The sequence below is a fragment of the Chiloscyllium plagiosum genome, unplaced genomic scaffold (genome assembly GCF_037043375.1).
Source record: "Chiloscyllium plagiosum isolate Xiang-an unplaced genomic scaffold, Cpla_swu_hap1 HiC_scaffold_22, whole genome shotgun sequence".
Taxonomy (NCBI): Eukaryota; Metazoa; Chordata; class Chondrichthyes; order Orectolobiformes; family Hemiscylliidae; genus Chiloscyllium; species Chiloscyllium plagiosum.
In genome coordinates, this window is record NW_028270160.1 from 44,268,860 (window position 1) to 44,294,215 (window position 25,356).

Consider the following 25,356-nt stretch of genomic DNA (forward strand, 5'->3'; position numbering starts at 1 on the left):
TTAATCTGTAGATTTGATTATTTAAATACTCTCTGCATTAGCGCCCCATCGTCTGTAAACTCCAGCTCACCTGAAGCGGTTTTGAATGCATCCTGTACGAAGCTCTGTTCACCCAAATGTATTCAAGCTCAAATTTAATATTCTCGGCTTCCAACCCCCTCCATAAATTTAGCCTCCCTTTAATACGTAACCTCCACCAGTATTGCAATCCCTTAAGTGCATTAAGTTTTGTCTCTCCCATCCATTCTCAAATCGCTCACATTAATAAAGAATGGAAGAAAAGCCGTGAGCGCAATACATGTAAATGAAGCAACAGCCAGCATGTATATAGCGATTTGAAAATATAGGAGGGTTGTCAAATAAACTTTTACACGAAACCGTTTGAAAGTATAAGATAGTCATGAAGATAAAGAAGACCCAAAGACAAATAGAGGAAAGGGAAGAGTGAACTGCAGAATGACAAGGTTAAAATTCGAAGCAAAATAATTACCCCCACACACACACAATTCCTACTCAGTGCCAACGAAAGTGAAAGATTAGCTTTGTGAATTTAAATCCATCCTCATTCTATGATTTGACATTGGAACTCTAAATGGAACTTGCTGCTTATTGCAGCCTTCAAACTACCTACTTATTTCCCCCAATTCTTTTTACCATTTTGCTATTGAATAAAGTGCTCTACACACCGTTACACTTAATTTAAACATTCATCTTTTAACTGACTTTTTGATTTCGTGGTTTTAATACTTTACATTCTCTCGTTCTATTACGACAAATGTTTATCATGTTTATTTTCCCCAGTTCAGTTTCTCTTAATCGCATTCGGCTGCGAATTCCCTCTGTGTCCAAATCATTTTTCAAATTTCCATCCCTGTTTTTTTCGGGAATGACATCCACAAACTGTACCTCGCTAGCGAGTGCCAAGCTGAACACCAGAATTCATAACCCCATACAAGCGCGAATCAACCAACCCAATACCCCCCCCCCCCCCCCCCCGAAAACACAAAAATATAGCTTTGCTGATGGTGAGTCAGGTTGCAGTCGGATTTGAAGTGAGTGAGGTGGTTTCCGAGCATGTTCAAGAGATTGAGGCTTTCGAAAACAACACAAGCTGAGAAATATAACTTTATAACTCATACAGACGGCGTGAAATGAGTGGGGAAGCAACTAAGCTGAACACCATACAACTGGAAAACAACTTTTTAAAGAATGCATGTACAATTGGTTGCAGAGATACAGTACATAACTTTTTGGCTTTGGTCCCCGTGTCTGTTAAATAAACAGATGCAGAACTACAAATCAGGCTGTTGGTAATCCATGTGGTCCCGGAAGTGCTTGTGTCCACGATGAACATACACGTTGTTCTGTACTCAATACTTCCTGGTGCAGTTTTATGTTTGTAATTTACATTCAGACTCTCAAGTGTGTTTTCAGATCGTAGATCAGTTTTGCTGTCAACACACACGCAAAATAACTTTCAGCTGTGATGTGCAGAATGTTTTTGCAATCGCAATTGAAACTGGCCATTAGCGAGGTCAAGCCTTATTCATCAGTAAATGTCAGGTTTGTTTGGTGAATACGAACAATTGATTAGAGTTAATTTGCTGGGTTGATAAGGACGAAATAGGTTTGTGATCTGTTCAGTCTAAATACTGAACGGCGGCACTGTGTGCTTTTGGTTACAGGCACGCTGTCTTCTTTTGCAGAAAAAATTAACTTAGTATTTGATGAGTCGATGGAGCTGGGAGAACAGTGGTGGAAAGGACAAGTGGTTGCCGACATCCATCAGGCTCTTCGCATCAAGGTACATCTCTAATTATAAAGAGTTACAGAACTGTTAAACTACAAACGGAATCTCCGCAGGCTCCTCTCCCTTGTTAGAATCGGGACAAAGAAAGTTTTCTTTCCATTTAACTATTAAGCTAGAGATGTGTGGAGGCTTACTTCTAAATATCTTTACTTGAAAGCGTTTTTATTAAATATACTCGATCGACCTCTCCCTTAATGTACACGACTGTGATCGAGGTAGTACTTCGTTTTTCAAATTTGAGAAACTTTCTTAATAGGACTCGTCGATATTAAGAGTTTAAATAAGACGAGCCATGTGAAATAGTTCGGCAAATAATATTAATACTCGTGCTTTGAAATCTTTAATTTTGTCAACTTTCATGGGTTTTTTTATTTCTTTGAAGCTCGCTTTAGGATTTGTAACCAAAGAATGGTAACTATCTGATTTTAAAAGTAAATCGAGAACCACTTCACTGATTTAAGATGAAGATGACAAAGAAGAGTTGGGTTGGATTGGGGCTTGTTTACACAGTTTGCAAATGTTACAGTTTGTACACTGGAATCTAACAGATCTATCATCAATCAGATAGCTAGATTTGGTCAAGGATCCTTCTGAGCTGTGGATCAAAGCTTGGCCACAAATCAAGAACACACTTGTATTGGTATAAGAATAATAAAATTACTGAATGTCTAAACAATTTTTCACATTAATCATCAGAGCATGCAATCAAGTTTTTACCATGATAGATTTGGCATACATTCGGTGACTGTTTTTGGAAAATTGAATCTAGTTTTAAACACATGAGGGTTTTGATAAATGTACTCCTTTTTGCAAAAGATGTCTATTTAGTTTGTGATGTTCTGGGATCTGCATTATGACAAAATAAAATATTAGTTTCTGATTTTTATTGATACTAGGTATTTGATTCTTGAGCCTTTCTGATAATATGGTAATGTTAGAGTTGTGTAGTTGGACTCTCCTTTGTATTGATTCCTATCTCTTTGAGAGAGGCAACATCTGTTTTTATAATTGATCATATTTACTGTACTTATTTGTGTGTAAATACATTGGTACTCTGCTCTCCTTCAGTGAGAGGATCAAATTAAGCCTAACTATTATTTTGTCTGACATAAATGGCTAGCAAACCTTGTTTATTCTGAAGCAAAAATGATATTCTAAGAACCAGTCTGATTTTAATTGCAAGTTATATTTTTTGCTACTGCTATAATTTAGTGAAAAGGGAATTGCAACATAAAAAGACATCCCTTAAAAAGTGTGGTCCACTTTGAGTCTGTTTCATTTTAAGCTGAATATGTATTTTGCACACCATAATCCAACTCCTATTACAGCTCCCATCACCCCAAGAAATATATTCATAAGACATCTGAACACTTAACTAAATCATGGTTGGGTAGTGTCGCATTGCAAAGTTTTACTAAAGGTATTGTTTTTTAAAAGTCTGATCATTTCAAGATTATAACTATATTAACAATAAAAAAAATTCTATGCAGTCTAAGTGAAAACTATAATTTATAATGCAAAATATTTGACCTGTTTTGTAAAGTAAGACACATCATATGAGTTGGTCACCTTTTTTTATTGATGCTTTATTTTCATTAAGAAAAATATGTCATAGTAGTACTAACAGTACAAATTTGCTCATAGCAGAAAACATGTAATGCTATTTGTCTTAATCAAAGTAAGATGTTTTGTTTAAGTTGTGACCAATTTTGGGAATTTTTCCTATTTACAAACCACTTATGGTCTGGGTCCTTCCAAGTTGGAAACACATGCAAAGTTGTATTTTAGTGGGATTACCCTCCAGCTCCATCTACATTTTGATGTGCAAATTTGCTTTTGTTGAATGGAGTGCTTGCAGCTGATGCTATTGCAAAGAGAATAGTGACAATTAAGCTAGCTTTAAAAGTTAATTTAAAATTAGTCCTCCCATCTCTGCATGTTTAATTTAAACTTTGTGAATTCCAATTTAATGCAGACTCAATAGGTTTAAAGGAAAAAAGAAATCAGAGGTAGGGCAAAAGCAAGGGACTGAGACTTACTGGATGCCCTTCAAAAAAGCTGTTTTAGATTTGATTCAGTAACTGGCAGATGATTTCCAGATTATTCTAGAGTTACTGAATTTTTTGTTTTTGCTGCAAGCCGCTATAATAATGAGTAACTTTGAAAGTAATGAGTATAAATCCAGCTTGTGCACATTTTATTATGCTCAAGTGTTTAAACGTCAGAATTGCTGCCTCCCTTTTTAAAAGAGAGGATTTATGTTTTGCTGCATTGGCTTTGTTTAACACTGATTCTAAATAATTAATATCTGCAGGCTACTTAATCATACTCAACATCATAGTCACACTTAATCCAATCCTACTTAAGTGTTCACATACAATTTCCAACTGTGGTCTTGGCCAGACAGCAGCTAGGACTCCTGTTCCCCTTTTTTCCTTTTTTCCCTCCTATTCTTCTTTGAGATTCTGAGATAAATTATAGAGCCATCACCATAAATTTGGGACAGATCATGGATCAAGGAACTTTGTTAGTCTATAGTGGCTCAGTGCCTCTTGGCACATTGGTGTTGTCTGAGAAGTTTTTTTAGAAACACCATGCAGATGAACTTTGCTGATGAGTGGAAGAAATACAGAGTTTTGATGTCAATGTCCCAAATTTATCATCTGAATATGTCCTGTCATCTATCGAATGAAACTGCAAAAGTCATTTGGTGTTTCTGTTTGGATGCCCATTATTAACAAGGTAGTCTTGGTCTACCAGCCAATCTCCTCCTTTTTTCACTACCTGTCCTCACTCAATGATTTTTTTTTTCCCCCTTGCTATTCTCAGCTGATTGTGACTAGAAAGTGATCATCATTAGGAAAAATTAGAACATAAGATTCAAACACTGATTGTCTAGTTGAAAGAAGTTAAATGAACCTCTTATGCTATATGTAATCTTAGTTTAAAAGTTAATGTATGTCTTTTTCTTTTTAATAAGAATGTTTACTTTAATACTATTATTTAAATGCTCTCATTTTGTTATGTTCAGGAGCTGAGATTACCACTCTACAAAAGCCATTCTCCTCAGCTGAACACTAGACGTTACTTTGCGGATCTTCTTGCAATCATTAGCAATCATTTTCATCTTTGCCCTACTGCTCGCCACCTTGCTGTTTACCTTCTAGATCTATTTATGGACCGCTATGATATTTCTGTTCAGAAATTACATCTAGTGGCACTCTCCTGTTTACTTCTGGCAAGTAAGTGTGTTGTATTTTTGAATTGTGATTCTTTATTTTTCCAATGCTTTTTTTTAAAAATCTTGATACACAACCTTAAGATCCATATTTTGAAATGTTATTGTTTTAAACTTCAAAACATACTTGACAAATAATAGCTTTGATTATCTTGCATAGATACAACAACTAATTTTATGTTAAGTATTAATTGATTTCTGAAGAAAAATGTTACCAAGATCATGAATGTGCTATGAGTAGCCAAGATTGGCTTGCAAGGTGGATAAACACATCAAGTACTGTTATGTGGTGTAAAGGGTGATCTTTGCCAGTTTACCAAAAGGTTTAATTTGCTAGTCATTGGCTCCACAGTCTACAGGCCTGCGTACTGATCCTGATTGCTCCATAATAACCTTTATTACAATTTTGTACATGCAGCTATTGAATAGATTAGCCATCATGGCCATACAGTCTATTTTTCACCAATCATTTTGAAACTTTATGCTTGAAGATTAATTACACAGGGGTGCATGGAACTTTGAGCAGCTATGATAATTTCCATACAGGAACTTATACCCAGGATGAATTGTTTCTATAACTTTTGTGAAGTTATTTATAAAATCTAACTAGATTTTAAAAGTTACATCAAGAAAATAGCTGTTATGTAATTAGTTTAGGTACCTTTCACCATTTTGGAATCTAATGCTCTGAAATTTAATTTTGGTGGTTGTAATCTATAAACCATTCCAGTTTGCTGTTGTAGATCATAAGCAAATGCCTTTCCAATGCTAATACTTAAGACCATAAGATTTAGGAGCAGAATTTGGCCATTCAGCCCATTGAAACTGCTTTGCCATTTGTCATAGCCAATATGTTTCTCAACCCCATTCTCCTGCCTTCTCCTTGTAACCCGTATTCCCCTTACAAAAGAAGAACCTACGTATCTCAGTATTAAATACACTCCAAGATTTGGCCTCCACAGTCTTCAATGGCAATGAGTTCCACAGATTCACTACCCTCTGACTGAAGAAATTCCTCCTACTCCCCTCAGTTCTGAAGGATTGTCCCTTCACTCTGAAGCTGTCTCTCAGGTCCTGGTCTCTCCTACTAGTGGAGACATCTTCTCTGCATCCAGTCTATTCAGGCCTCTCAGTATTCTGCAGGATTTCCCCTCCTCTTTCTAAACTCCATCAAGTATAGACCTTAACTACCCCTGTTATGATAAGCCCTTCATCTGTAGGATCATTCTTGTAAATCTCCTCTGGACCCCTCAGTCAGTAAATCCTTCTGACTGCCCACAATATTCCAAAGTCTTACCAGAGCGTTATACAGCCTTAGGCAATACATCCCTACTCCAACTCTCTTGAAATGAATACTAACATTGGTTTTGCTTTCCTAGAGATTTTTGGACTAGGACTCCCAAATCACTTTGTGCTTCAGATTTCCAAAGCATTTTTCCATTTAGAAAATGTCTGTGCCTCTGTTCTTCCTACCAAAGTGTATAACCTAACACTTGCCCAAATTCTATTCCATTTGCCAATTCTTTGTCCAATCTCCTAGCCTGCTGAGTCCTTCAGCAGCCTCTCCACTTCCTCAACACTACTTGTCCCTCCACGTATCTTTTTATAATCTGCAAACTTAGCAACAATGCAATTAGTTCATTTGTCTAGATTGTTAATGTATAACATGAATAGTTGTGGTCACAATACTGACCCCTGCATCTTATGCTAGCATACTCCAAGATCTCTTCAATCCTACCAAGATTCAGGCCCCCAACATGCTGGTCAATCACCCTAATAATACATTTGTAGGTTTTTATGGCTTGCTGTCCTAAGCATCATTAATTGCATCTCATAAAACACAGCTTGAAGGGAGTTAAATGATAAATACTCATTTCTAAAATACTTAAGTTGAATAAAACTAAATTTAAGAATTTTGAAAAAGATATATTAGCAAATCTTCAGCATTGGTCTTGAATGTCAAGATGTGACTAGTGACAAGTGTGATGCTAGTTTAAAAACATTGAAAATGTCAGACTTGTGGTGTAATTTGGTATAAATGCATTTTAGTTCTATTTCTCAGAATTCCCAATTGTTCTGATTAAGTGATTATCTGAGTGAATACCAAAGCAGTTTGCTGCAAATACTGAAATAAAAATAGAAAATATTCAACAGTTCAGGCCACATCTGTTGACAGCTAACATTTCAGGTCAATTAAGTTTTTTAACAAAACTATGTCTTGTACCCAAGTTGACAGTACCTAAATTCAGTTGTTCTGGACTGAATTATATAGATTCAAAAATACTTGCTCAGGAAGGGATGATGTAATGCTTATATCATTGGACTAATATTCCAGGGGCCCAGACTAATGGTCATGGCATGGAATTTTTCTGTCAAATCTTTGTAATGGTCACTGTGAAACCATTGTCAATTGTCATAAAAGCCATCTAGTTCACTAATGTCCATTTTAGAGAAGAAAATTCTGCCATCCTTACATGGTGTGACCTATGTGACTGTAAGGAGAAAGTGAGGTCTGCAGATGCTGGAGATCAGAGCTGAAAATGTGTTGCTGGAAAAGCGCAGCAGGTCAGGCAGCATCCAGGGAACAGGAGTTCCCTGGATGCTGCCTGACCTCCTGCGCTTTTCCAGCAACACATTTTCAGCTATGTGACTGTAGACCATTAGCAATGTTGTTAACTCTTAGCTGTCCTCTGAAATGGCTGAACAAGTCACACAGGTAAAGGGCAAATTAGGGATAGATAACAAATGCTGATCTTGCTATTGACACTGCCATCTCATGAAATAATTTTGAAAATTAATGTTAATAACAGATCTAGAATTTTCTTAGTCTTCTTCATCACATTTTTAAGTAACAGAGTTATATTTATAATTGTACTTATTATGCCAGATGAAGAGGAGTGAATTGGGTCACTTCTTTTTAACTCCTTGGTTGGTCTCAAAAATCAGTGTGGTTCCCTTTATAACCATTTCAGCCTAGGAAACTCGCAGGTATTAAAATCAGAAAATTGGATTTAAATCTACGGTCTATGCATATCACTAGTGTAAAAGGTGTAAATTCCTAATTCCTAAAAGCATTTCCCTAAACATTTTATTTGTCTTGCATGGAAAACTGGAGTTTTGGCTTCTGGAGTTAGTCAGTGGTGGCATGATGATCAACGCATGCAGGTCTTCCCAACTGCTGCACAACTTAGAGAGAACATTGTACCTGAATTCCAGAGGTGAGGTGAAAGTGATAGCCCTTGACATCAAATCCGCATTTGACTGAGTGCGGCATCAAGGACCCCTGGCAAAAATGGCATCATAGGTGTCATTGGACAAACACTTCGTTGGTTAGAGTAATACCATGCACAAAGGAAGATAGTTGTTGAGGGTCAGTCATTCCAGCTCCAGGGCATCTCTGCAGGAGTCCCTCAGGTAGTGTCCTAGGCGCAACAATCTTCAGTTGCTTCATCAATGACCTTCCCTCTGTCATAAGATCAGAAGTGAGGATGTTTGCCGGTGATTGCAGTGTTCAGCACCATTTGCGACGACTCAGTTTCTGAAGCAGTCTGTGCTCAAATGCAACAAGATCTGGACAATATCCAGGCTTGGGCCAACAAGTGGCAAGTAACGTTCACGCCACACAAATGCTAGACCATCACCAATATGCGACACTCTAACAACCGGCCCCTGACATTCAATGGTATTGCCATCGCTGAATCCCCCACTGTCAACATCCTTGGGGTTACCATTGATCAGAAACTCAACTGGATTCACCATATAAACACAGTAGCTGCAAGAGCAGGTCAGAGGCTGGGGATACTGCGGCAAGTAACTCACCTCCTGACACCCCAAAGTGCATCCACCATCCAAATAGCACAAGTCAGGAGCGTGATGGAATACTGCACACTTACCTGGATGGGTGCAGCTCCAACAACACTCAAAAAAAAAAACTTAACACTATCCAGGACAAAGCAACATGCTTGATTGGCACCACATCTACAAACATTCAAACCCTCCACCACCGGCGCGCAGTAGCAGTAGTGTGTACTATCTACAAGGTGCACTGCAGAAATTCACCAAAGATCCTTAGACAGCACCTTCCAAACTCATGACCACTTCCACCTAGAAGGACAAGAGCAGCAGGTTCTTGGAAAAAATGCCACCTGCAAGTTCCCCTCCAAGCCACTTGCCACGCTGACTTGGAAATATATCGCCATATCTTCACAGTCGATGGGTCAAAGTCCTGGAATTACCTTCCTACCATCATTGTGGGTCAACCCACAGCAAGTGGACTACAGCAATTAAAGGCAGCTCAGCGCCACCTTTTCAAGGGCAAATAGGGATGGACTATCAATGCTGGCCAGCCAGTGATGCCCAAGTCCCACAAATGAGTTTTTAAAAAGTCCTTTCAAATATTAACAACATGAATTTAGTAAGGGGAGGTTGTGTCTGACAAACCTGTTGGAGTTCTTTGAAGAGGTGACAAGTAGGTTAGATCGGGGAAACCCAGTGGATGTTATCTACCTAGACTTCCAAAAGGCCTTTGATAAGGTGCCACACGGGAGGCTGCTGAGCAAGGTGAGGGCCCATGGTGTTCGAGGTGAGCTACTGGTATGGATTGAGGATTGACTGTCCGACAGAAGGCAGAGAGTTGGGATAAAAGGTTCTTTTTCGGAATGGCAGCCGGTGACAAGCGGTGTCCCGCAGGGTTCAGTATTGGAGCCGCAGCTGTTCACATTATATATTAATGATCTGGATGAAGTGACTGGGGGCATTCTAGCGAAGTTTGCCGATGATACAAAGTTAGGTGGACAGGCAGGTACTACTGAGGAAGTGGGGAGGCTGCAGAAGGATCTAGACAGTTTGGAGGAGTGGTCCAGGAAATGGTTGATGGAATTCAATGTGAGCAAATGCAAGGTCTTGCACTTTGGGAAAAGAATAGAAGCATGGACTAGTTTCTAAACGGTAAGAAAATTCGTAAAGCCAAAGTACAAAGGGATCGAGGAGTGCTACTTGAGGATTCTCTAACAGTAAACATGCAGGTTGAGTCCGTGATTAAGAAAGCGAATGCAATGTTGTCATTTATCTCAAGAGGGTTGGAATATAAAAGCACTGTTGTGCTCCTGAGACTTTATAAAGTTCTGGTTAGGCCCCATTTGGAGTACTGTGTCCAGTTTTGAACCCCACACCTCAGGAAGGACATACTGGCACTGGAGCGTGTCCAGCGGAGATTCACACGGATGATCCCTGGAATGGTAGGTCTAACATATGAGGAACGGCTGAGGATCCTGGGTTTGTATTCATTGGAGTTTAGAAGATTAAGGGGAGATCTAATAGAAACTTACAAGATAATACATGGCTTGGAGAGGGTGGATGCTGGGAAATTGTTTCCGTTAGGCAAAGAGACTGGGACCCGTGGACACAGCCTTAGAATTAGAGGGGGTAAATTCAGAACAGAAATGCAGAGACATTTCTTCAGCCAGAGAGTGGTGGGCCTATGGAATTCATTGCCACAGAGTGCAGTGGAGGCTGGGACACTAAATGACTTCAAGGCAGAAATTGATAAATTCTTGATGTCACAAGGAATTAAGGGCTACGGGGAGAATGCGGGTAAGTGGAGTTGAAATGCCCATTAGCCATGATTGAATGACGGAGTGGAATCGATGGGCCGAAAGGCCTTACTTCCGCTCCTATGTCTTATGGTCTTATTACAACCTATGAATCGATAAATTTCTCACCTCTTTCCATTGGAATCTAGTGTAGAAACAATCAATCAGTTTTTGGAAATTTTCAATTTCTAATGCTAGTTTTCTTTTTGAAGCCATGTTATAGTGTTTGAATTAATTTTAAGTTCCAGGCTTTGATTCACTTTTTTTTTCTGAAATATCTGGTATTTTCTCCAACTCTTTCTGTTAACGATTGGCACAAAGTAATTATTCAAGTTTTACTTCCTCATTTTTTTATTTCCAATATTGCCCACATCAATGTTTAAAGGGACTTAATTCCTTATTCTAACCAAGTCTTTGATTTCCCTTGCCTACATCCATTCTTACTAGTGTTCTGATAACATACTTCCAGTTCATAAAGCTGCTACTCTTATCCCAACTAATTTCCCTAATTCTTTTGATAAACCTTGTAATTGGAATATTTGAACCATGACCAAAGGAAAGATTTAATGTCATAAGGGGAAACCTGGTGGCTAGAGCCATTTGGTTGTGAGAGGTCTCAGGTTGGGTTTTTGGTGGCAAAACCTCTCCCTGTTAAATCAAAGGGTGAAAGAGGCTGTAGATGGATTCCCAGAATTCTAGCCATGGAATGTAAATAGAGACGATTACTGATCCATTCACTAACGGTGAGCCTGCTGCAATTCCGTGTTGGCTTACTAATTTAATGGGAGCCAAATGACCTTCCCGACACCTGACTTCATCTCCAATTGCTGCCTCTCTCTCTCATAATCTGTATGTTTCATTTTTTTTTTTTGCCTCTTTTTTTTGGTTCTGGACCTCTTGTGGGTATGTGGCCAACAAATGCTTCTGTTCTCAGTGGTGTTGATGAGCAATGCAGAGAAGCTGGGCTCTATTGAATTAGCTTTGTTGTCATGTGAAGTGTTTACAGTTGTTGCATTACAGGACCATCTTAAGTACAAAGATACCTAGGTACAGATACAGATATTTAAGATCAAATTAAGATAATGGCTGACATGTCTTTGTGACTGGGGTTTGTATACCTCCAGGGCCCTGAATCCACAGGGCAGGTACTGCAGTTGTCATTAAGTGCATAAAAGGCACTTAATACCATTGGGCACCTCACTTGTAACTCACTTGGTGGGCATGTCCCCCTTTTGGACCAACTGAACCAAACCTCTGAATTAAAAGCTCCTTAGATGGCACTTTTCAAGTCCCTAACCACTACCAAGGACAATGGGAACACTACCATGCACAGGTTCTCCTCAAACCAACCACTATCCTGACTTTCATATATATTGTTACACATTCAAAACTCTGAAACACTCTCCCTAATGGCATTGTAGTTCTAACTATGCCAAATGGACTGCCGATTAACACCCCCCTTCTCAAGGGATTTTCGGAATGGGAGCAGGACTGTCAGCAATGCCCACCTCCCGTAAATGCATTTACAAAGTCACAGAATGATTGTTGCACAGAAGGGGATCATTTAACCCACTCAATACATGCCAGCTCCTTACAAGAACAATTTGCCTGGTCTCAGTCCTCTGCTGATCTTACCCAATAAGTTTTGCAAACTTTGTTCTCTCCAGGCACTTTATTTAATTCCTTCTTGAAAACCACTTGAATTTATGTTTAACCAATCTCTTCTCAACATTCTCTAATGACAATTCCTTCAGCCTCTCCATTATGTCTTTTGAACTGTTCAATTTCTTTCCTCTGCCCCCGCTATAAAAATCTTCATATTCATTACAAGTTATAATGTGGTTGACAGAATTAAATACAAACTGTGTGGCCAATCCCGTGCATTTTAGTTCATTATAACTTACTTCCTTTTGTAATCTATACCTGTTTATAAAGCACAGGATCCCTATGCCTTTTCAACAATATTCTCAATTTACCTTCCATCTTCAACAAGACATCCAGCACTTCCTCCTCTGTAATATGGACATTTTTCAAGATGTCACCATGTATTTCCCTACATTCTATATATTCCATGTTTTCTCCATAGTGAACACTGATGCAAAATACTCGTTTAGTATCTCCCCCATTTCCTGCAGCTCCACACAAAGACCACCTTGTTAATCTTTGAGGGGCCCTATTTTCTCCCTAGTTATCCTTTTGTCCTTAATGTATTTTTAAAAACCCTTTGGATTCTCCTTAACTCTATTTGCCAAAGCTGTCTCATGAAGCACTTTAAAAGTGGATAAATCCCCAGGACCTGATCAGGTGTACCCCAGAACTCTGAGGGGAAACTAGGGAAGTGATTGCTGGGCCCCTTGCTGAGATATTTGTTTCATCAATGGTCACAGGTGAGATGCCGGAAGACCGGACATTGGCTAACGTAAGTAAGGACAACTAAGTAAGGACGAACCAGGGAACTATAGACCAGTGAGCCTGACGTCAGTGGTGGGCAAGTTGTTGGAGGGAATCCTGAGGGACAGGATGTACATGTATTTGGAAAGGCAGGGACTGATTAGGGATAGTCAACATGGCATTGTGTGGTAAGTCATGTTTCACAAACTTGATTGAGATTTTTGAAGGAGCAAAGAGGATTAATTTAGGGTAGAGCGGTAGACGTGATCTCTATGGATTTCAGTAAGGTGTTGGACAAGATTCCCCATGGGAGACTGGTTAGCAAGGTTGGATCTCATGGAATACAGGGAGAACTAGCCAACAGAACTGGCTCAAAGGTAGAAGACAGAGTGGTGGTGGAGGGTTGTTTTTCAGACTGGAGGCCTGTGAGAAGGGTTGGTGCTGGGTCCACTACTTTTCTTCATTTATATTAATGATTTGGATGTGAGCATAAGAGGCATAGTTAGTAAGTTTGCAGGTGACACCAAAATTGGAGATGTAATGGACAGCGAAGAAGGTTACCTCAGATTACAATTAGATCTTGATCAGATGGGCCAGTGGGCTGAGGAGTGGCAGATGGAATGTAATTTAGACAAATGCAAGGTGCTGCATTTTGGGAAAGCAAATCTTAGCAGGACTTATACACTTAATGGTAAGGTCCTAGTGTTGCTGAACAAAGAGAGTGCAGGTTGGAGTGCAGGTTCGTAGCTCTTTGAAAGTAGAGTTGCAGATATATAGTGGCATGGTGACTCAGTGGTTAGCACTGCTGCCTCACAGCACCAGGGACCCAGGTTCGATTCCAGCCTCCGGCGACTGTCTGTGGAGTTTGCACATTCTCCCCGTGTCTGCGTGGGTTTCCTCTGGGTGCTCCAGTTTTCTCCCACAATCCAGAAATGTGCAGGTCAGATGAATTAGCCATGTAAATTGACCGCAATGTTAAGTGCATTAGTCAGAGGGAAATGGGACTGCGTGGGTTACTCTTTGGTAGGTCGGTGTGGACTTGTTGGGCTGAAGGGCCTGTTTCCACACTGTGGAGAATCTATTCTAATCATATATCAGATAGCATCGTGAAGAAGGCATTTGGTATGATCGCCTTTATTGGTCAGAATATTGAGTACAGAAGTTGGGAGGTCATGTGGCTGTACAGGACATTGGTGAGGCCACTTTTGGAATATTGCGTGCAATTCTGCTACCTTTCAATTGGAATAATGTTGTGAAACTTGAAAGGATTCAGAAAAAATTTACAAGAATGTTGCTAAGGTTGGAGGATTTGAGCTATAGGGAGAGGTTGAATAGGCTGGGGCTGGTTTCCCTAGAGCGTCAGAGGCTGAGGGGTGACCTTATATAGGTTTATAAAATAGTGAGGGGTTTGAATAGGATAAATAGACAAAGCCTTTACCCTGAGGTGGGGGGAGTCCTGAACTAGAGGGCATAGGTTTAGAGTGAGAGGGAAAGATATAAAAGAGACCTGGGCAATGTTTTCACACACAGGGTGGTATGTGTATGGAATGAGCTGCTAGAGGAAGTGGTGGATGGGTATATGAATCGGAAGGGTTTGAAGGGATATGGGCCAGTTGCTGGCAAGTGGGACTAGATGGGTTGGGTTATCTGGTCGGCATGGACGAGTTGGACCGAAGGGTCTCTCTCCATGCTATACGTCTCTATGACTCTAATTGTGCATATATATTCCCAGGTTTGTGTTCTTTAGAGCAGTTTCCCTTTAGAATTGCACCCATTTGTATTCCCCTCATTTATCTTCTCTGCATTTTTTTTTAATATATCTGCCTCCTGACTATTCTTTTCATAGCCTGACTATAACCATAAGATGAAGGAGCAGAATTAGGCCGTTCTACCAACTAATTTTGCTTCATCATGCCCTTTTGAAATCTATAGTTATCATCCTCATAGCTTTAAAATACTACTTATGTTTTGGAATATTTGCATATTGAAGTTGAAGTTTATGTTCTAAATCATTTATCTGAAGAGAAAGAGTGTTCCCCAAGCCAACCCCACTTGTGTACCTTGTCCATTTTCAAAAACATCTGTTCACTAATACTGTTTCCAATACACTTGGTCAACTCTATATCAATACTGCCAGAATTCCTTTTATTCCATGGTTTCAACTATATTGGCAAACATTTGTGCAGCATTTTATCAAGATTTGTTTTAAGAGACTAATATCTTTAAACAAGAAAGAGGTTTCCCTAATGTCCAACTTAAAGGAATTGCCCACGATTGAGGTTTAAAGATATTTACTGTAACCTTCCCAGCTGATAGTAAGATTGACCAAACAGTACCTAGTGAACAACTAATACTCTAAACAAAGCAAAATTAACCCTTATTAATGCTTGTGTTCCATACTACAGTTCTACTTTACTGCTTGCTTACCTCAAAATTGCAGGTTTTGCAGGGGGATCAGTCTAATTTTGCTCCCAGTTCCAAATGGATTTGATTTTCCCTGTTTCATTTGACTCATGATATCGAGTGACTATTCAAAAGGTGTCTCTCTCATTTGTTGGATAAGGCTGAAGCAAATATTAGCAAGAAGGCCTGCTGTGGCACTTGTTTCTTCCAGATTGCTTAAATTATCACAGGATGCATCTCTTAAAGCAGAGCTAGTCTTTCCTCCTGCACTCTACTTTCCAATCCAAAGAAAGGCAACATACTGTGTAAACTAAAAGCTTTATCTCCTTTCTGGATGTGTCTTTACAAGGTAATCAACATGCAAATATCTTAAATGACTTCAAATAACAATTTCAAGCTCAGCTGAAATCACTTTGCATTGACAAGGTGAAATATAGATTGCAATAAAATTCGCATCTGCTTATTGAAATATGAGCTGCTCACTACTTTTTTGAAAGCCATAATATTAAAGTGAATGCATTATTTTGTGTAACTAAAATGAAATCCTACAACTTTAAAGTTCTAATACTTATCCACTGTTTGCTTTTATTCAGAGAATCATTATTGTAAATATTACTAACAAACATTTATTTTATTAAATCAGGCAAATTTGAGGAGAAAGAAGATCGTGTACCAAAACTTGAACAACTCAACAGCCTTACTTGCCTGAGCAGTATGAACCTGGTGCTAAACAAACAGGACCTATTGCACATGGAACTCTTGTTGCTAGAATCCTTTCAATGGAACCTCTGCCTGCCTACTGCAGCACACTTCATTGATTACTACCTTTCCATTGCTGTACATGAAACTGATCTTCATGGTGGAAGGCCTATGGTTTACTTGGAGAAGACAAAGTTATATACAGAAAAATATTCTGCCTACTTTCTAGAGGTATCTTTACAAGGTATTTATAGTCAACCCAAATATCACCTCATAATCTTTTCCTCTTTCACTCCCTTTTTGTATAGTTCACGTCCCCTGCAACCCATTCTGCTCTGATTCTGGTGGAGATTTGTCCCTACGTGTCTCTTCCTTTTCTGCTATATTGCAGGAGAGCCTTAGTGTCCTATTCATTTAATAAATGCTTTTGAAAATGATTCCAAGAGGTTTGAACAAGCGATAGTCAAGATCCTCCTTTAATACGTTAAGTGAGCAAGTGCAGAAATAGGATGTCTGCTTGTGATATTTGCATAATTAAAGACCACTTAAGGTTGCTAATAACAAGCCTATTGACCTTTAATAATATGCTGTCCACAACAAAAAAGACTGAAATACTATTGAGAAATTGTCTAAGTCAGTTAGTTGTTAATGGTATCACCTCCTTGAGAGATAAAAGGTTGTAGTCGCACTGAGTGCAAAATTCAAAGCCTTTGTCCCAGTGGAATACTGAGGATGTACTGAACTATCAAGAAGCATCTTTTGGTGTGATGCTAAACCAAAAAATTCTTTGCTCTCAGCTGGGCATGAACACTACCGTGGCATTATTTTTAAAACAGGGGAATTGTTTCTGATAGGAGACAATGAGGTCTGCAGATGCTGGAGAGCAGAGTTGAGAGTGTGTTGCTGGAAAAGCACAGCAGGTCAGACAGCATCCAGGGAGCAGGAAAATCGACGTTTCGGGCTGGAACCCTTTATGAGCAATGAGGCTGAGAGCCATGGGGGTGGAGAGATAAATGGGAGAGGGTGGGGCTGGGAAGAAGGTAGCTGAGAGTGCAATAGGTGGATGGAAGTGGGGGTAAAGTTGATAGGTCAGAGAGGAGGGTGGAGCAGATAGGTGGGAAGGAGGATTAACAGGTGGGACAGGTCATGGCAGCAGTGCTAAGCTGGATGATTGGACCTGGGGTAAGGTGAGGGGAGGGGGAAATGAGGAAACTGGTGAAATCCACATTGATGTCCTGGGGTTGAAGGGTCCCAAGGCAGAAGATAAGGTATTCTTCCTCTTGGTGTCAGGTGAGGAAGTGACGATGGAGGAGGAACAGGACCTGCATGTCCACGGCAGAATGGGAGAGGGAGTTGAAATGCTTGGCCGTGGGGTGGTGGGGTTGATTGGTGCAAGTGTCCTGGAGATTTGATATGCAGCCCAGTATTAAATCATTTAATCCATAGTTTATCATTTAAACACCAGTTATTCAGTTATGGGATGTTTGTGCTGCAGTTTGATATTATATCCTACATTATACCAGTGACTGCAAATATACGCATGCTTTATTGCTGTTAACCACAGCCATGTGACATCCACTTGTATTTTGTGAAAGGCACCAACTGAACATAAATGTTTCTTTCTTTGGATAAAACTTTCCTGGAAGTGGGTTTCCCCAACAAGATTGGACTGTACTAATAGAATTTAGACACAATTACCTTCTCACAAGAACTTTATTCTGGAACTAGCATTTCTGCACTGTAATTCACATAATTACTGAAATTATAAATTTACCTTTAAACTTAAATGCAAGTCCATATAATTTGGGCACTATAAATGTTTTAGGTGGAGATTTTCTCCATAAAGGATGTGTAGACCAGTTATGCAAACACTACAATAAAAGTGTTAATTCTCATTTTGACCAGAAATTTAGGGGCACATTCTCAGTAAAATGTGTAATATGATGTGTGATAGTTATTTCTTAAAATCAAAATCTGTAACCTTTTTAATGGGAATACCCATTATCAAAAGACTTCTTGTAATTTTATATTTTAAAAAACAAAGTATACATTCAATTATTCCAAGACTTTACTAAGTTCCTTTCTCATAGAAAACAACAGGTGGAATTTTCTCCTCCCTAGAGGTAGCTAGGATTGGAAATGATTAGAAGAGTCTGCCTTAAAGAATAATTCTTGCTCAGTGGGCATGGGTTCAAATTCAACCCTGGCAAATTATGAAATTTGAATTCCTCAATCTGGAGTTAAAAAGCGATTGCAAAATGTTAGTTTTTTTGGGGGCGAAGTGCAAGTCATGTTGAGTTTCTTTCTTGAGGAGTTGCTGCCATAGGGCCTTGTGAGGTTTCTTCCCATATCATAATGGATACATCTCATTAACTGCATACCCCATCACTGTGTGGCAAACCCTACATCCAATTTCTATCCCACCTGACCATGGGTTTTTCCCAGAAACAGCTCACCAGTCAATGGAAATCTGCTGAAGAGCTAGCATCCCTTCCACCAACACCATCTTTAAAAGGGTGCTAAACCTTGGAGTAGCATTGGTATTCCAAAGCTGCCCAGCTCAGTCAAGGGCATTTTGTGAAGCAGCCTCAGATTAGGAAGATGGCGCCGCACTTCAATAGGGACCTGGATGTCCCAATCGAGGGGTGGTGCAATGGAGAGGAATACTCCTTTCTGGAGGACCGGTAGTGGAGATAGTGTCACCAGAACCTGGTAACTGGTCCAATGTCGCCACCAAGCTCTATACCATTTTGACAGTCTAAAGGAACAGCCAGCATTACTATAAACACGTCAATGACCTTCTCTGTCTCACCAATGTAAGTACCACACTTTATTTCTCTTTGCTACCTCAGACCCACTATCTCTGCTACTGACCCACATCCTACCAAGGTCATGCTCTGCCACTCTGCAACATCTTCTCTCTTGTGCTCTCACCACCACCAACACCAGAAACTCTGCATTGCCTGTGTGCTGCCTCCTCACTGTCTCTGAACATCTTGCCATCTTTTTGTCCACCTGCACTGGCTCTAAAAGAGGTACAGACACTTTCATCTTGCTTAGTTCCTTCTTTTCTCTTCTTACATAAGATAGCCCATAGGGCAGGAATAATGCAAATAGATGGAGGGGTGCTTGACATTAGGCTCATCCGGAGTGTCGTTGCATCCCATTTGAAATGGATGGCTATGATGCCTTCTCACTTGTCTTGCAGGCACTGCCAGCATTTCCTCCACCTCTGCAGTGAAGTGGTTGGCTCCCCCATGATCTCTGAGGGCATGCATATTGAGGCCTCAGAGGAAGCATTGACAAAGCTGCCTCCTGCATCTCCCACACTGACAGATGCCGATACCTCTGTGGGAACACAAGCACAGTCTGGGGAGCATCTCACTGTGCCATCTCCGTTGCTAACCGAGGAAGAAATATTCAGACCACTGGCTGTATGAGCACTCCGTAAGATGAGGAATCTGCTCAGCCCCAGACAGGAGAGGAATCTTTGGTCAGCAGTCAGTGTCCATTCCACATGTGCACAGGAGGAACGGGAACAGCAAACAGGTATCTGGGGCAAAATGGTCCTCCAAAGCCCAGAAACTTCAGCAGTATACCAGGTCATGTGACTATCTATCTGTCTCCGTGGACAGGTTGGTAGCTGTCATTAAGAGCTAGGTACAGCACCCTTAGAAAAATTGGAAATGTGCACATGTCTGCACAGTATTGGTTGTCAGGATTGAAGGCTTGGCAACAGTAGGACAGGACAGGCAAACTGCTTTAACCTTAGAGTCATAAAGTTTTAGAGACCTACAGCACAGAAACAGATCCTTCAGTCGAACTCATCCATGCCGACCAGATATCCTAACCTAATCGAGTCCCGTTTGCCAGCCCTTCGCTCATATCCCTCTAAACCCTTCTTATTCATATACCCATCCAGATGCCCTTTAAATGTTGCAATTGTACTTGCCTCCACCACTTCCTTTGGCAGCTCATTCCATACACCCACCACTCTGCATGGAAATATTGCCCCTTTGGTCCCTATTATCTTTCCCTTCTCACATTGAACCTACGCCTTCTAATTCTGGATTTCCCCCACCCCAGGGAAAAGACTTTGTTTATTTATCCTATCCATGCCCCTCATGATTTTATAAACCTCTAGGGTAACCCCTCAGCTTCCAATGCTCCAAGGAAAACAGCCCCAGCCTATTCAGCCTCTCCCTATAGCTCAAATCCTCCAATCCTGGCAGCATCCTTGTAAATCTTTTCTGAAGCCTTTCAAGTTTCACAACATCCTTCTGATATGAAGGAGACGCAATATGCACGCAATATTCCAAAAGTGGTCTAACCAATGCCCTGTACAGCCACAACATGACCTTTAACTCCTATATGTCTGGTTGTTTGTGTCTGAGTAGTCCCAAATGTCATTGTTCCAGCATGAGTCATAATTTAATGGTCACACATGTACCATGGAGCAAGTTCTGTAGTTAGAAGCTGCAGCATCATCTGGAAGCAAAAGAAGCAATGCATGTACAGTGCACTGGATCCTCATTAAATTTTGACCCTCTATGCTGCAACGTTCCTATTCTTTCTGGGCTTCTGCTTCCAAAGGTGATTGTTCTGCAATTTATGGTACAGCTATGTGCCCCAGACATAAGGGACAATGCATTAGAATGGGGAGTAATGGTGATCCAACAGTCCTGTGACCTGTACAGTGCATGTATCTGTATGCAATGCTTTTTTTTCCCATTTTGAAAGCTCTAACATCAATAGATCCTGTAACCCCTCCCTTTGGTCATTAATCTACACATCTTTTTTTTATTTCCAGCATGATGAGAGGAGATAGGAGGGTGAGTGGCTTTCTGCCTTGGCATTTGTCTCTGAGGCCCTGAACATCCAAATTTTCCCTCCTGGGATTATTTCCTGTAAACCGCATAAAATGCATATTTGCCTGCATGAGCCTGCACCTGCCCGCTTTTCATCCCCAAACCCTGACATATGAAATGTCTATGCTGGCTCAGGTCACACACACCCCTCATCCCCCTTGGAAAAAACACATTCCCACAACAGTGACCTTCCTTGTTCCTGCAATGTACTGCCCATGAACTACCCCCTTGTGTATCCAGATGCATCCCGACTGACCATACGTCTCCCCAATGGCATAAGCCCAAACCCTAGACTAGACAGTATAGTGCAGAGGTGCAGATCTCTTGACCAAGATCACCCTAAATGGATGCCTGGCCAAGGCCAAATCATGGTGTACTATTGAGTCTGCCCTTGACTTACTGAGCTGGGAGATTCTGACTGATATGGACCTTAGTGAGGAGTGCCCCCCCCAGATTTTGTGGCTACTTGCTTGCTGCACATTGCGTGTTTGCAGATAAGCCGCTGGCACATGGTGCAGGCATAGATGAATAAAGCACACTGCCATACAGCAAGATATACATCCCCTTTACTGAGGACTGCTGAAAAGCAAGAAAAGTTTCTTGGTTGTGTGACTAAGTTGACACTGCATAGTGAGTGCAAGCATCCAAGTTGATGCTAAAAGAGCAAGGGAGCAGACTTATGATGTAGCTTGGTCCAATCCGTGAGCTGGCTGCCTATCCATGTGTGCAAAGTGTCCTTGCTGCAGCCTTTTGATCCTAGTTGCTAGAGCACCCTTCAATGCAAGTCTGTGCTTCCTGAGTGCTAACAAGCAATTCAGAGAGATGCCATTATCATCATGAGATGTTGGCACATGCCAGATGCCAATGTCTGTGAACAAGGGATGTATCTGGTTGGTGCCTGTAGATTGTGCCCTGAAGTACTGTTAAGCTCGAGACATTTCCGTCTATATATGCCATTTCCGTCACCAATAAACAGACCCCATCACCAGAGATATTCCTCCATCCAAGGCACCAAAGGATTCTTCCACATCTGGCAGAGATTTTCCTGCACCTCCACACATGTCACCCACTGTGTCCGTTGCTTCCAATGTGGTCTCTTCTACACTGGGGAGACAGGATGCCAACTTGCAGAATGTTTCAAAGAATATCTCTGTGACACACTCACTAAGCAACCCCATCACCCTATGGCCGAACACTTCAACTTCCCCACCCAGTCTGCCAAGGACATGCAAGTCCTGGCCTCCTCCACCACTAGGTTCTAGCCACCCAATACATGAAGGAAGAATGCCTCATCTTCTGTCTTGGGACCTTCCAACAACACAGGATCAATGCTGATTTCACTAGTTTCCTCATCTCCAACTTGGCATCACCATCTTGAACTGTCCTGTCCATCTTCCTTCCCACCTATTCTCTCACTCACTCTCACTCTCACTCCCCTCCTCTTTTTCCCTTTCCTCCTCGTCGTCATCATCTTTCTTCTCTCTTTCCCAATGAAGAATTCATGCTCGAAACGTCAACTGTCCTGCTCCTCGGATGCTACCTGACTGGTTGTGCTTTTCCAGCACTATGCTTTTTTTTACTGTAACAATTCAAGTTCAGCAGTTTAGCTTTGCTAGATAAACTAAATAAATATTTACTTAATTGAAGTGATGAAGAATGATATAACTTGTTAATGCACAACTTAAATTGATTGGCTTTCAATTTAGTCTGTTTTTATCTTTACAGATCATGGCTTTTTAAATTATTTTCCTTCAGTAGTTGCAGCTGCTTGCATAGCAGCGTCTCGAGCTGTTCTTAAACTCACTCCTTTATGGCCTGTTCGACTGCACCATCTTACTGCTTATGCCTGGGATGCTCTGTTACCCTGTACTGAACGTCTGTTAATGTGAGTGCGATCTATCTAAAGTAATTACTTTTAAATATGATTGCTGACCTCGGTAGCTCTCTGTTAACATCTTATTCATTGTTAATTTGAAGTGCTCACGACAATGATGTAAAAGAAGCCAACAAGCAGAAACGTGAACAATCAGTTCAGATTGGACAAAGCACTTTCTTGAGTCAACCTGTAGCTTCTTCCCAAACCCGGATTGCACAACAAACTTCACCATACTTGCATCCAAAGCACTCCAATCTATTGCAGTATCATCACCAACAGCCCTTGCAGCAGAATTGTCAATCTACTCTTCCAACTGGTCAAGCAACAAGATATACAATATCAGCATGCCCTTCCAATCTTCAAGCTAATTTTGTAACTCATGGACCCAGACAAGCAAATACTATGTCATTAGCAACAAATATGGAAGTTAAATCTTGTATTAATATTCCTTCTAATCAGAAGTACCAAGTAAATGGCCATTAACTCTGAAAAACACCATACTTTGAAAGGCAATTACATGAACCAATCATCAAAAGACACATTACATGTGGGAATGGCTTTAATCATAACTTTATATTTTGAAATTGTTCTTTACATCTTAAAGAGAAACAAAACAAATTTATTTTGTAGGTGTTGGGGATTATTGGGCACCAATGTTAAAGAAATAACAAAGAACCTATCTAAATGTTTGAAGATGTACTTAACAACAAGTTAATTGATATGATGAACAATAAATCTGACAAATTAACCGGATAAAATGCTAGTTTGGAAGTTTGATGCTTTACATCAGAAATTGATCCTGATTTTTGGTCAGTATCCTGATAATTACTTCCTCTGTATGCCTTAAGTGCCAAACAGTAACTAATGAATACAATTTTAAATTGCAGCATTTTCTTTTCTTTTTCTCCGACTCCAGTCTAATGTTAATTGGCTGCTCATTGTGCAATATTATCTTTTTTAACACTTGACAGAAGATAACCACTTCCACCAATTGGTAACTACCTCATTTAGTTACATTTTAATTGTATCTGCATATAATTATTGAGACCATTCAATGTACTGCAAGAGCAATTTGTGTTCAGTTTATTTATAAGTAGCTGAACTTTATCTCCTTTGAAATGTACTGAATTATTTGAACAGAACATCATTTGTTTGCACTAGTAAGATTATAGTAACAATCTCTTGTTCAGGTGCTTAAGTCACCTTTTCAGAGTAAATAGATTTGCCTTTTGGATTAATAGAAGCTTCACAACACCACACTTATATTTAAAAAGTCTGCTCTTGAGATCTAATTGTCCATTTAATCTTCACGCCTGTTTTCTCTAGATGGTTCTGAATGTTCATGTTACTAAAAGAGCAATAAGAATACATTTTGGATTTAAATGAATTTTTAAAAATAAATTAAAGTATTGTGAGATTTTCAAGAGTAAGCACTTGCACTTGTGGAAAAGAATAAATGGCACAAATGGGATCCTTTACTCAAAGTGTAATCTAACATTGTTTTGCAGACCCAAGTGTATCATTAGAATAAATATTTTTTACAAGTATACAATAGCAGTTCCAAAATGGAGAACTTCCTTACTGGGTGCTGTGCATTTCTGAAGTAATCAGTGATTTTAAATAAAATTGTTTCCACTAGATTTTGTTTGGTATTCCTTCATTAGGTATTTAAAATTCACATTTTAGTTGTGCTAGAATCGAATGATATTCTAAAGTTTGACAATGAAGCTTTTAAATGATCAATGATTCATAACAGATGAATCACCATTCTACAATTTTTTTTTTCAGTCTCCAATATCTATATTAGTACTTAATAGGAGCCCTGCAGACATAGCTGAATTTTCCTTTCTTTTGGTTGGGAGGATTAGGATCAACATTTTTCCTCAAGTATCCACTTTTAACTCGTTAATTACACAACCAGCCCCATAGTGTCCAATTTATGCAATTGTGTGGTTGTGGCTGCTTTAAAGCTTGGTTCCAAAGTACATCAGTTACTGCATACCACAAGATTCCCTTCACACTCATCATATGGCATTGGGACTGAGTGAATGGTGCAGAAAAGGAAACTGACATCCTGCTATTCCAACAGACACCATGGAGGTGCTGGTGGATGGGATTGTGAAAAAGATATGCCTCAGAATTGCTCCCAACCTGCTGCCTATCATGAGGGGCTACATGACACAACACTTTGCCATATTCTGACTGAGATCTTTTTAAAAAGTCACCTAACCTGAGAATTCCCTAGTGTGTATGCATCATGGCAGCTCCTAGGATATCTGGTGCATGCTTCCAGAAGTTGCCTATGGGCTTCAATTTGAGTGGAAGCCTTTTTGGCTGATGAATTCCCGAGGGTAGTGTTAAGGTGTTCTCAAAGCAATATTCATGCAATCTATAGTATTCCTCACCTTGACAATGCCATTCTGTGGAAAACCCAGCTGCCCAGTCTGCAGGGGAAGATTATAAATTGCTGCAAATCTCAA

The 25,356-nt window shown here is 40.1% G+C and overlaps 1 protein-coding gene across 1 annotated transcript; it reads left to right on the forward strand.

The window, feature by feature from the left end:
- Positions 1-1,417: 1,417 nt before the first annotated feature.
- On the forward strand, positions 1,418-24,663 carry ccnj (cyclin J). The gene is made up of 6 exons (XM_043712198.2): positions 1,418-1,563; positions 1,707-1,804; positions 4,842-5,052; positions 16,077-16,376; positions 22,726-22,885; positions 22,978-24,663. The coding sequence occupies exons 1-6, from the start codon at positions 1,557-1,559 to the stop codon at positions 23,357-23,359; spliced, it is 1,158 nt and encodes a 385-aa protein (XP_043568133.1). The 5' UTR covers positions 1,418-1,556; the 3' UTR covers positions 23,360-24,663.
- Positions 24,664-25,356: the final 693 nt, after the last annotated feature.

What these genes read in the sequence shown, in the direction of transcription:
- ccnj (XM_043712198.2), top strand. An exon ending in CTCCTGTTTACTTCTGGCAA is followed by an intron (nt 5,053 to 16,076) that starts GTAAGTGTGTTG and finishes TTATTAAATCAG; the next exon opens with GCAAATTTGAGGAGAAAGAA. An exon ending in TGTACTGAACGTCTGTTAAT is followed by an intron (nt 22,886 to 22,977) that starts GTGAGTGCGATC and finishes GTTAATTTGAAG; the next exon opens with TGCTCACGACAATGATGTAA.